The sequence below is a fragment of the Piliocolobus tephrosceles genome, chromosome 19, assembly GCF_002776525.5.
Source record: "Piliocolobus tephrosceles isolate RC106 chromosome 19, ASM277652v3, whole genome shotgun sequence".
NCBI lineage: Eukaryota > Metazoa > Chordata > Mammalia > Primates > Cercopithecidae > Piliocolobus > Piliocolobus tephrosceles.
Window position 1 is genome coordinate 25,857,878 of NC_045452.1, and position 13,388 is coordinate 25,871,265.

The 13,388-nt window shown below is 45.7% G+C and overlaps 1 protein-coding gene across 1 annotated transcript in view; it reads left to right on the forward strand.

Annotated features, from left to right (window-relative positions):
- The window catches only part of SAMM50 (SAMM50 sorting and assembly machinery component), a 43,528-nt gene that overhangs the window by 2,120 nt on the left and 28,020 nt on the right, over positions 1-13,388 (forward strand). Inside the window, exons 2-4 of the mRNA XM_026447971.1 lie at positions 7,315-7,425; positions 8,512-8,613; positions 12,667-12,754. Of these exons, the coding sequence (XP_026303756.1) occupies positions 7,315-7,425; positions 8,512-8,613; positions 12,667-12,754 (301 nt within the window). The remainder of the gene's footprint in view (positions 1-7,314; positions 7,426-8,511; positions 8,614-12,666; positions 12,755-13,388) is intronic.

Consider the following 13,388-nt stretch of genomic DNA (forward strand, 5'->3'; position numbering starts at 1 on the left):
CCTCCCGGGTTCATGCCATTCTCCTGCCTCAGCCTCCTGAGTAGCTGAGACTACAGGCGCCCGTCACCTCGCCCGGCTAGTTTTTTGTATTTTTTTAGTAGAGACGGGGTTTCACCGTGTTAGCGAGGATGGTCTCGATCTCCTGACTGTCTTGTTTTTCTAAGACCACCAGAGCGAGCACAAAAGAACCAGCAAGTAGGCAAAGGTCAGGCGCAAAACTGCAAGTTTATTTTAGTAACCTAAGGTGTGGAGAAGAAGTCTGTCGGCCTCCGGCAAAGAAGGCCGGCAGAGTTCCCCTCCCCCAAGCTCTCCGACGGAGTTCCCACATCCCGACAGGACTGGGAAGCTGGGAAGTCCGCCGGGCTGTGAGAAGGCCGCGTGGCTCAATGGCCAAGAGTGGCTTTTCTAGGAGTGGGAGGGCAATAGGTGGGGCATGGGCGTGTCAGGGGCGTTCCGCAGGTGCGACCAGGTAAATCTTGGTCTCTTCAGATTGACGTCACCTGGAGCATGCCCAGTTGGTCTGCACCTTCCCGGGCGCCGGCTGCATTTTCGCGCGCACGGGAAGAGTTGGTGGTGAAGAAGAACCCGGAAGTGCACCATCTTGCCTCCGTTCGTGCAAACACTGACCTCGTGATCCGCCCGTCTCAGCCTCCCAAAGTGCTGGGATTACAGGGTTGAGCCACCGCGCCCGGCCAATTTTTGTATTTTTAATGGGGGGGGGTGTCACCATGTTGGCCAGGCTGGTCTCGAACTCCCGACCTCTGGTGATTCACCTGCCTCAGCCTCCCAAAGTGCTGAGATTACAGGCGTGAGCCACTGCACCCAGTCAATTATAACTACATATCTGTCCAGAATTCTTGTTAGTCCTGTAAGAATGGCTTCATTTGGACCACACTATTGCACTCCATTCCTCTTCCCGTCACCCATATTCAGCATCAAAATATTCCCATCTTTTAGAACTCTGTTCTGAAAGCTCTTTATCTCTCACACATTTGGATGAGCTTCTGCCTTTCCGTGCCATTTCCTTTGGTGCCATTTACATTTTGCCTTCTTTTCGGTCTGTTTGCATTTTCATCTTATCCTTCGATCCTAAGTTTCTAGATGTGATGGTAGGAACTGCGTCTTCTTGGCTTGCATCCCCTGTGGCATCTTGAACAAAGTAATCACTCGTTATTTATTCAGCTCATATTTATTGATGGCCTGCTATGTGCCTAGTATTGTGATAGGTGCTAGGGATACAGGGAAAAAAGTATCTGCCTTTATGGAGCTCTTTTTTTTTTTTTTTTTTTTTGAGATGGAGTCTTGCTCTGTCGCCTAGGCTGGAGTACAGTGGCGTCATCTCGGCTCACTGCAACCTCTACCTCCCAGGTTCAAGTGTTCTCCTGCCTCAGCCTCCCGAATAGCTGGGACTACAGGCGTGTGCCACCACACCCAGCTAATTGTTGTATTTTTAGTAGAGACGGGGTCTTGCCATGTTGGCCAGGATGGTCTAAATCTCCTGACCTCATGATCCACCCTCCTTGGCCTCCCAAAGTGCTGGGATTACAGGCATGAGCCACTGAGCCGGGCGTGTGGAGCTCTTTTTACATTAAAATTGGTGTTCCTTTGATGAGTGTATTGAGAAAAAATGTTTTCAGTTTTTTTATTTGAACTTTTCATCCCACTAGCCAGTGTCTTTCAAACTTTTTGATCAAGACTCACAGTAAGAAAGCATTTGCCGTTTACCACCTAGTACTCATGCTTATATCAAACAAAATTTTGTGCAATCATACTTATTACTATATGTTATGTATTGGGTTATAGTTTCAGTTTTCTTTCTTTCTTTTCTTTTTTTTTTGAGATGGAGTCTTGCTCTCTGTCGCAGGATGGAGTGCAGTGGCGTGATCTTGGCTCACTGCAACCTCTGCCTCCCGGGTTCAAGTGATTCTCCTACCTCAGCCCACACCAAGTAACTGGGATTACGGGCACGTGCCACCACACCCAGCTCACTTTTGTATTTTTACTTGAGATGGGGTTTCGCTGTGTTGTCCAGGCTGGTCTTGAACTCCTGACCTCAGATGATCCGCCCGCCTCAGCCTCCCAAAGTGCTGGGATTTCAGGCATGAGCCACCACGTCTGGCCTGTTGTTATGTTTTCTACTGGATTCTAGTCTATCTCACTTTAAAGATGCTGTTCATAATGTGGGGAAAAGAAAGAAAGATCAGCCTGTCACTGTGTTTATATAGAAAGAAGTAGACATAAAAGACTCCATTTTGTTCTGTATTTGAAATGCTGTTAATCTGTGACCCTACCCCCAACTTTGTCCTTACAAGAGACATGTGCTATGGTGACTCAAGGTTTAAAGGATTTTGGGCTGTGCAGGGTGTGCTTTGTTAAACAAGTGCCTGAAGGCAGCTTGCTGGTTAAAAGTCATCACCATTCTCTTAATCTCAAGTACCCAGGGATACGCACACTGCCAAAGGTCGCAGGGACCTCTGCCTAGGAAAGCTAGGTATTGTCCAAGGTTTCTCCCCATATGATAGTCTGAAATATGGCCTCGTGGGAAGGGAAAGACCTGATTGTCCCCCAGCCTGACACCCATGAAGGGTCTGTGCTGAGGAGGACCAGTACAAGAGGAAAGAAGGCCCCTTGGCTGTTGTTGGCAGTTGAGATAGAGAAAAGCATCTGTCTCCTGCCCATCGCTGGGCAATGGAACATCTCGCTATAAAACCTGATTGTATGTTCTGTTTACTGAGAAAGGAGAAAACCGCCTTAGGGCGAAAGGCAGGACTTCCTAGCGCAGTACTGCTCTTTATACACTAAAAAGGTTTATGGAGATGTTTATATATGCATATCAAGGCACAGCACTTTTCCTTAAACTTATTCATGTCACAGAGAACTTTATTCATATGTCTTACTGCTGACTTTCTCCCTACAATGATCCTTTTATCCTGCCACTTCCTTTTCTTTAAGATGGTAAAGATAATTATCAATAAATACTGAGGGAACTCAGAGACCGGTGCTGGCGTGGGTTCTCTGCATGCTGAGCGCCGGTTCCCTGGGCCCACTTTTTCTTTCTCTGTACTTCGTCTCTATGTCTCATTTCTTTTCTCAAGTCTCTCCTTCCATCTAACGAGAAACACCCACAGGTGTGGAGGGGTAGGCCACCCCTTCACATAACTCATTCAATTTATTTCATGTCCCATACCCACTGCTTTGCACATGGTGCTCAATACAACTTATTGACTGACTGGTAGACTGATCTGCTTCAAGGTTAAAGGCTACATCCAAATATTTATTTATTTTTTATATTATGCGCGCGCGCACACACACACACACACACTTTTTTTTTTTTTTTTTGGTGACGGAATGTCTCCCTGTGGCCCAGGCTGGAGGCTGGAGTGCAGTGGCCGGATCTCAGCTCACTGCAACCTCCGTCTCCCGGGTTCATGCCATTCTCCTGCCTCAGCCTCCCGAGTAGCTGGGACTACAGGTGCCCGCCACCTCGCCCGGCTAGTTTTTTGTATTTTTTTAGTAGAGACGGGGTTTCACCGTGTTAGCCAGGATGGTCTTGATCTCCTGATCCACCCGTTTCGGCCTCCCAAAGTGCTGGGATTACAGGCTTGAGCCACCGCGCCCGGCCCCCACACACACATTTTAATAGAAGCAGGATCTCACTATGTTGCCCAGGCTGGTCTCAAACTCCTGGGCTCAAGTGATCCTCCCACCTGGGCCTCCCAGAGTGCAAGTGCTAGGATTACAGACACGAGCTACTGTGCCTGGCTTAAATATTTATTTTAGTGCATTTTACCAAACACTCACCTCATGACTATTCTTCTAGGCATAGAATTTATGGGATGTAAATTCTATGAGGATGAGGATTAGTAACACAGTTACTAATATTTTGATTAAAGTATATTTACAGGGTATTAATCCTATAATGACTTTAGGGTTTAGCGATAATAGAAAAATAGACTTAAGATGTATGAGTAGGTGTAAGAAGTTGTAACTGTGAAACCTCAAAGAGGTCATCTCTTAAAGTCTGGATTTTAGATTAAAGGATACAGATGGGCCTGGCAGATCTTCGGTGAACCTGGTTTCGTGCTTAGAGATTTTAGGAAGTGCGGTGGAATTTTTTCAGCACAACGGGATATAAACCTTTGCCCAGATAAAGCATTTTTGCTAAGCGTTCAGATTAAGATGAGTGTGTGCACATAATCTACTTTGTTCATATTTTTGAGAAATAGAATTCCAGTTTGAAAATATTGCACGACAAAAATGAAGATAATGATAGGAAATTATCTGTTCTTTGCCTGGCATTATCTTCCTCACCCACGAGGACCCGGTCTTGGTCACTGCTGTGAACCCAGCACCCAGCACACAGTGGGCTTTCAGTGCTGATTTGTTAAATGAAAGAATGGAAAAGTCGTTCATTCCTCATTCCACAAATATTTATTGAGTACTTTTGAGGTGCCAGGACAGGTAAAAATAAGAAACAGGCCGAGCGCAGTGGCTCACACCTGTAATCCCAGCACTTTGGGAGGCCGAGGGAGGTGGATCACCCTGAGGTCAGGAGTTCAAGAACAGCCTAGCCAACATGGTGAAACCCTGTTTCTACTAAAAATACAAAAATTAGCCAGGTGTAGAGGGATGCCCCTGTAATCCCAGCTAGCTGGGAGGCTGAGACAGGAGAATGGCTTGAACACGGGAGGCGGAGGTTGCAGTGAGCCGAGATCATGCCATTGCATTCCAGCCTGGGCCACAGAGCAAGACTCTGTCTCAAAAGAAAAAAAGAAACAGAAGGGGTACCTGTGAAGGTCACAGACTTCAAATATCAAGAGGTGTCCCTGTGAGAGAGGGACTGATTCTTCCTCAAGAAGCCAGGAATGACTTGCAGAGGATGACATTGAGGTGAATCTTGAAGCTTCATAGGGGCAACTTATTCTGGAAGAGGGAGCAAGAGATGCAAAAGCCTCAATGTGCAGGTGGAGCAGATGGTGGAGATGGAAACCGGAGTAGCAGATGCAGGCCTTATGGCAGAGTTCCTTGTGCCCTGCTAAGGAATCTAGTTGGATGCTGTTCCTGTAGGTACTTTTGAGGACCATCAGAGGCTTTTCGGGCAGGGAAGGGAAAGGGAATATGATACTGGCAGGTCAGTTACCTTTCCAAGGAAAAGTGGATAGTGACCCAGAGGCCCCACCGCTGCACATTTGCAGATGTTAAACACACACTTTAAAAGTGCCTAATTGTAGAGAATTCTTGGAGCAGGGAAATTGATATCGGTTCACATAGTTTTCTCCAAACTTGCCTATTTGTAACAGTCGCCTGGTGCCACACTAGACCTGTGTACATCTTTGAGAGGTGACTGGTAATCCTTGTGTGGTTAAGCAAGTGTCCTAGAGACGTAGGGTCAAGCAAACATAGGAACAAATAAGAATTGAATAAATAGTGTGTGTTAAATATATAAATATATATTAATACAATGTATACATAAGTATTTTTATTTTTGAGACGGAGTCTTGCTCTGTCGCCTAGGCTAGAGTGCAGTGGAGTGATCTTAGCTCGCTGCAACCTCTGCCTCCTGGGTTCAAGCGATTCTCCCACCTCACCCTTCCAAGTAGTTGGGATTACAGGCACACACCACCACCCCCGGCTACATTTTGTATTTTTTTAGTGGAGATGGAGTTTCACCATGTTGGCCAGGCTGGTCTTGAACTCCTGACCTCAGGTGATCTGCCCACTTCGGCCTCCCAAAGTTCTGGGATTACACGTGTGAGCCACTGCGCCTGGCCTGTTATTTTAAAATGGAGATGAGACCTCATTGTGTTGCCCAGGATGATCTTGAACTCTTGGGCTCAAGCAATCCTCCCGTCTGGGCCTCTCAAAGTGCTGGGATTACAGGTGTGAGCCACCATACTTGACCTTTCTTTATTTTTTATTTTTACTATTGTTACTATTTTTAGTAGATATGAAGTGTCCTATATTGCCCAGGCTGGTCTCAAACTCCTAGGCTCAAGTGATTACGTGTGTGTGTGTGTGTGTGTGTGTGTGTGTGTGTGTAATATTATGTTTACTTAGATGTTTCTCAACTACACTCCAGTAAACCCATCATAAGTTGAAATGTAAGTTGAAAATGTGTCTAATACACATACCTTACAGAACATAATAGCTTAGCTTAGCCTACTTTAAACGTGCTCAGAACATTTACATTAGCCTACAGTTGGGTAAAATCATGTAACACAAAGCCTATTTTCTAAAAAAATATTGAAGATCTCATGTAGTTTCTTGAGTACTATAAGTGAAAATCAGAATGGCTGTATAGGTGCTCGGAGTGCAGTTCCTACTGAGTGCATGTGGCTTTCCCATCATTGTAAAGTCAAAAAACTGTAAGTTGAAGCATTGTTAAGTCAGAGACTGTCTTAACTAGATTAGATAGATAGATAGATAGATAGATAGATAGATAGATATAATGTCTTCCTGGAGATATTAGATGAGACACAGCCTATGGAATGCTTATTCAGAAGTTGCTTTAGTATTTTGAGGTAATATCAGTTCAGATTGTAGAAAGAGACTGCTTTCGAGTCCAATTTATGAGCATATGCAGTTCCCTTTAATTTGAATGAGACTTTCCGAAATGAAAAAACCTGTCAGGGTCTACATAAAATGTTTTCTTAGTGATTTGGTTTGTCAATATAGCTATCCTAAAATCTATACAATTTTAATAACAAAAATTAGGATTGCTTTCATAACAAACGGGGAGCAAATTTTTTTCCTTCCCCCCCCCCCCCGTAAATGTCTTTGTGGCATTTTATTTTTTAATGATTTTTAATCTTCCATTGGGCCTCAGGTGTCCAGAATTAGGTTGATCATAATCCTTCGTTCATGACATGTCATTATGGAATTGTACATGACCCTTTTGGTTAGTTAATTTTTTTTTTTTTTTTTTAGAGATGGGGTCTTGCTGTGTTGCCCAGGCTGGTCTCAAACTCCTAGCCTCAAGTGATCCTTTCTCCTTGGCCTCCCAGAGTGCTGGGATTACAGGCATGAGCCACCGCACTACCCCTGCCCTTCCCTGTTAATTAGTTTTTATCTTTTATTTAGTGACCACCAGTGAGTTAACCACCAAGCCAAGAACTTGCTCATTAGCAATAGCTGACAGCACCTTTGTCCTCCCTGATCCCTATCCTGCCCCTACCTCTATTTGAAGGAAACAACTACTGAATTTCTGGACACAAATTCTGGACACAAAAATTGTGTCTAAAGACACGACTCAAAGGTAAGTGTGTGTATATATGTGACAAAGTCATTTATCTGTGGCCTCTCCCTCCCTGTCAGAGTTTGGAGCCTCTTCCATCAAGTGGACCTGATTTTGGAGGATTAGGAGAAGAAGCTGAATTTGTTGAAGTTGAACCTGAAACTAAACAGGAAATTCTTGAAAACAAAGATGTGAGTTTTCCGTTGACGGTCTTGATGTAATTGTTAGTAGAAACATTCACTTCCATAAACCACTAGGGAGATGCAAAGGAATTCACCTGTTTCCGTGCCTTTGTCAAAGAAGAGTTTGTACCACCTACAGCTAAAAAGACTGATGACTCTTAGAAAAACAGTTTCTATTTTTAAAGAAGTTGCTCTTCCTTGGTGATTTTTATGTGGGAGGTTTAGACAAACACACTTTTGTGTTTATGAAAAAAACAAAAATATTTCAAGGACAGACTCAAGCTATATTTAAATTTATATTTCCATTCCCTACTCCCAGAAGAAAGACTGTGGGTCTCAAATGAAACCTTTCCTAAGCTTTTTAACTTTGAAAGTTAAATACACTTTTCCAGTTCTTGAAGAGTTTGCTCTCTAGTGAGACTGAGTTTGCTCTCTAGTGAGAGGCGAGGGCCAGTTGGAGTCAGCATTTATTGTGCCTTTCTGAAATCCCTGCAGGGTCTTTAGAAGATGCATACAGTTTTGTTTTTTTTTTGTTGTTGTTGTTTTTTTTTTAATTTTTTAATATTTTTTGAGATGAAGTCTCACTCTGTCACCCAGGCTGGAGTGTGGTGGTGCAATCCTGGCTCATTGCAACCTCTTCCCCTTGGGTTCAACCGTCTCTCCTGCCTCAGCCTCCCAAGTAGCTGGGACTACAGGTGTGCGCCACCACACCTGGCTAATTTTTCTGTGCGTGGTTATTAAGTCAGGGGTCATAGCCAGCATGCATTCACAGGCCAGTGCTCAGGGTGTGTGTTGGGAAGGACAGAGGGGTTGTCTGTGGCCTGCATGGGTTTAGGGCTCACCTGGTCCTGGGTCATCTGGCTGAGAGAATTTGTAGCTCTTGTTCACAGAAAGTACAGACCCAGCAAAGGGGAAGTCACAGTGACCAGTTTTTTGAAAAGATGTGAAAGATGGTAAAGTCCAGAAGTAAGAAGTGTGGGTTATTAAACTTGAAGAAAGGCTTGACATTAATTAAACCTTGACATTGTCTTTAGTCTTGACACCTAATCTCTTTGCCTTGTGTCATACCTAATACTGTCCCTGTGTGACTTTTAGGTGGTTGTTCAGCATGTTCATTTTGATGGACTTGGAAGGACTAAAGATGATATCATCATTTGTGAAATTGGAGATGTTTTCAAGGCCAAAAACCTAATTGAGGTAGGTGTGGTCTCTACGTGGTGGGCTTTCCCAGTCTCTTCTGAGGGACTTATAAACCTCCCTATGTGGAACCACAGAGCACCCTCTGCCCCCGGCCTCTGCCCATCTGCCTCCTACTCCACAGGGAGCCTTGGCACCCCCAAGCTGAACCCCCTGAGTTCCTGCGTTGCCTCCTACAGACTCCAAGTATTTGCATTTGCCTTTTCCTCCTGTCTCTTATCCTGGAGAAAGAAGTGTCTGTCCTCTTGCGTTCCTCGCAGCTCTCCCAGTGCCGTGATGGGAGCCGATGGGGTTAGTGCACAGCCGTTCCCCGGCACCGTGCTGAGTTCCTGAGAGCCCATTCTCCCTTGCTGACCTCGTGGGGTGGGCGCTCATCTGGGACACACCCCGTGTCTCCTCAGGGCCCTGGCTCTGTCTGGAGCACTCTCCTTCCCGCACTGTACCCCTTTCTCACCTCCACTGTGGGTTCCCTCTGCCTTTCTGCCCTTGGGACCACATTGAACATGCCCGGACAGAGGTCACCAGCAACTTCTTTGTGGCCGGGTCCAGCTGGCTCCTTTCAGTCTTCACTTTACTTGGCCTTTCAGCAGTGTTTGGTACTGTGGACCATTCCCACTTAAAAAAAAAAAAGAAACTTTTTTTCTTTTTTTTTTTTGGAGATAGAGTCTTGCTCTGTTGCCCAGGCTGGAGTGCAGTGGCACGATCTCAGCTCATTGAAACCTCTGCCTCCCAGGTTCAAAGGATTCTTGCACCTCAGTCTTCCACGTAGCTGGGATTACAGTTCCGCGCCACCACCTCTGGCTAATTTTGTTGTATTTTTAGTAGAGATGGGGTTTTGCCATGTTGGCCAGGCCGGTCTTCAACTCCTGGCCTCAAGTGATCCACCTGCCTCGGCCTGCCAAAATACTGGGATTACAGGCATGAGCCACCGTGCCTGGCCAGATTTATATTTTTTAAAAATTAAAGTAACATGTAAGCACAGTAAGAAGGAAGTATAGAAAATCAAATGGTACAGAAGGGTATTGAAATGAAAAGGATACATTTCCCTACCCTGGCCAATCCCAGTCCCCTCTCCAGAGGTAACGTGGCTAACAGTTTCTTAGATATGTTGTACAAGTGTATAAACATGTATGTTCCTTAAACAGTAATGCCATTCTCTACATTTTTTTCTTTTCTGACATAAATTATGGAGATCTTTTCACATCAGTACATACCAATCTGTTAGCTGTGTGGTACCTCGTTGTACACACTTTCTAACTTTTTTTTTTCTGAGACAGGGTCTTGCTCTGGTGCAAGTCTTGCTCAGGCTGGAGTCCAGTGGTGTGAACACAGCTGACTGCAGCCTCAACCTCTTGGGTTCAAGCAATCCTCCCACCTCAGCCTCCTGAGTAGCCAGGACTGCAGGCACACATCACCATGCCTAGTTAATTTAAAAAATTTTTTTGTAGAGATGGGGTTTTGCCATGTTGTCCAGGCTGATCTCGAACTCCTGGCACAAGTGGTCCTCCCAACTTGGCCTTCCAGAGTGCTGGGATTAAAGCATAAGCCACCTCACCTGGCCCTCTATATTTTATTATAAACAGTTTTCCATTGATGGGCATTTAAATTAATTTTCAGTCTTACAAACAATGCTGTACTAAACATCTTAGTGTGTCTTTGTGTACATTGGCAGTGTGTTTTAGGATAAATTCCTAGAAGTGGGATTCCTGGGTCAAAGTGTGTGTACTCTGCAGTGTTCACTGATGCAGCCGTATGGCTCTGCAAAGAGGCTGCACAAGTCTACTCTCTTATAGTAGTCCATGAGACCGTCTCTTTCCCAAAATTGGGTGTTACCGCGATTTTTAAATTCTTGCCATCTTGTTAAAAGAAAAATACTATCTCATTGTTTTAAATTGCATTTGTTTAATTATGAATGAGACCCAGCATTTTTTTTTTCTCTTTATTGGTCATTCATATCTCTCTCGTGAATTAACCTGGCATCTTCTGTCTTCCACTGGGTTGCTCGGCTTTTGTTTATTTGCAAGAGCTCTTTGCATATTGAAGAAATGATCGCTTTGTAGCCTCTGCTGAATGCATCTGTCCTGCTTTGTTATTTGCCTTTTGAATGTGTCTGTCCCTCCTCTTCCCTGCGCTTTGCTCTTCCCTGGGCTTTGGTGACCATTTTCCCGGGTTGCTTTCCATCTCTTCACAGTCATTCGCAGGCTCCATTGTCGGCTCCTTTTCCCTGTGAGCCTCCTTAGGTGTTGCTTTTCCACAAGGATCAGTCTCCTGTGTGATCTCCGCCACATCCCAGGTTTCAGTTACAGCCTGAATGCAGAGGGCTCCCCATGCTCTATTTCTAGCTAGCTCCTCTGTGTTGAGCTGTAGCCCCGACTATGCAACTGCCAACTAAACATTTCCTCATGGCATTGCCACAGCCGTCTCCAGCTCCATGGGGCTGAGATCTGAAGTCATCTCTTTTACATCCGTCTGCCCTGCCTGTCTTCCCATTTCTATTCCTGACTTCTTCTTTTTTTTTTTTTTTTCAGTTTTCTTTCTGTTTTTCTTTTTTTTCTTTTTTTTTTGAGACGGAGTCTCCCTCTGTTGCCCAGGCTGGAGTGCAGTGGCGCAATCTCAGCTCACTGCAAGCTCTGCCTCCTGGGTTTACGCCATTCTCCTGCCTCAGCCTCCCAAGTAGCTGGGACTACAGGTGCCCGCCACCTCGCCCGGCTAGTTTTTTGTATTTTTTAGTAGAGATGGGGTTTCACCGTGTTAGCCAGGATGGTCTCAATCTTCTGACCTCGTGATTCGCCCATCTTGGCCTCCCGAAGTGCTGGGCCTTCCTGACTTCTCTAATGGTGTTCAGCATTAGCCCAGTGCTAAGCCCCGAGCTGCAGTTTTAGTAGCCTCTCTGTTCTTCTCATGTGCTCTACCTAGGCAGTGGCGGTGTCCTCTGGCCCCTGCCTATGAAATGTCTCCAAGGTCTGTCCTCCCCTCCAGTACCATGGCCTGCACTGGGTCTGCCTTCACCCCAGCCCCTGAAGCTGCTGCCAGAGCACCCCCTGCATCCTTCAGGCTTCTCCCATGGGGCAGAATTCTGAATTCGTCCGTGTGATCCTTTCTTTCTCACCAGGAAATGTGATCCCTTCTCTCTCCTGCTGACAGTTCTACAGTGACTCCCTTTCACCTGCAGGGTGGAATCTCAACTTTCCTTATCACATGAGGGTCTTTCCTTCTCTGTGTCCTCAGCACTCGCCTGCCTTACCTTCCTTCTACCTGTCCTTCCAACAAGAATGGGCTCCGTGCATTAGAGGAACTGCTGTTCTCAACGAAGAAAGGACACAAAGTTGAACATTTCTAACAGTAGTCAGAGATGGTTAGAAAGGCCGGGCACAGTGGCTCACGCCTGTAATCCCAGCACTTTGGGAGGCCGAGGCAGGTGGATCACCTGAGGTCAGGAGTTCAAGACCAGCCTGGCCAACGTAGTGAAATCCTGTGTCTACTAAACATACAAAAAATGTTAGCTTGGTGTGGTGGTACGTGCCTGCAATCCTAGCTACTCAGAAGGTCGAGGCAGGAGAATGGCTTGAACCTGGGAGGCAGAGCTTGCAGTGAGCCGAGATCACATCTTTGTACTATAGCCCAGGTGGCAGAACGAAACTCTGTCTCAAAAAAAAAAAAAAAAAAACAGGAAAAAAGAAAATAAAGAAATGAATAGAAAATTGAAACACCACAAAAAGGTGTGCGTTTCTTCCTCAAAGGGAGATCTGAAAGAAATGAAAAGGCATGCACACACATGTGTCTTTCTTCTGTGTTAATTTTGTTGTTTATATGAAGGCGATTATGTGATGCACACTCTTGATGCTGAGGCTTGGTTTTGTGCTTGTCAATGGGCATTTTTGTTGCCCCTGGGGGGCTTTTCCCTTCTGTTGTGTGGCGGGTCTTGGTAGTACCCTCTGCTCAGTGATCTGACTTAGCACCAAATGGTAAACTACCAGCCTCGCCATGTGGCTGCCATTTTCTGTTTCTGTGTCTTAGAAGAATATATTACCTGCTTTTTTCTGCATTTTATAGGTAATGCGGAAATCTCACGAAGCCCGTGAAAAATTGCTCCGTCTTGGAATTTTTAGACAAGTGGATGTTTTGATTGACACATGTCAAGGTACATATTGTGGTGTAGTATCTTTATAATTCCCTTTCTGTCCATCACAGAAAAGCTGTTTCTGTGGCCGGATGCAGATCTGGGCAGCAGAGCACCCCTCCCTGCTGTGTAGAACCTGAAAGCTGATCAGACAGGTGGTCCTTGAGTTAGCAGTCTCAGGGAAGGGACTGGATTTTTTGTTTGTTTTTGGAGAGAGGTCTTGCTCTATTGCCCAGGCTGGCCTGGAACTCTTGTATTCAAGCGATCTTCCTGCCTCAGGCTCCTGAGTAGCTGGGATTACAGGTGCGGGCCTGGATTTTTGTATGAGGCCTGGGGGAGGAATGGTGAACTTTGAGGATACTGTTGTGTAAAGCCCTGGACTGCACGGGGGCCTGAGAGTGACTCTGAAGCAGGGTGCCAGGCTTTGTTCATATAGCCCAGCGCAGCACTGTGCAGACCTCATCTCGGCGTGTGCTTTCAAAAGAGGAGGGAATCCAATTTCCATTTTAGTTTTTGCTCATTTTCTTGTTGCCGTGTGATACTGGGCACGTTTCTCAACATTTCTTCTTTGGCTAGTGAGCACCTGCATGGAGGCCGGCCCTGTGCAGGCCCCAGAGCCAGACACAGCAGCACACGGGGCGTGGTCTCCTTCTGC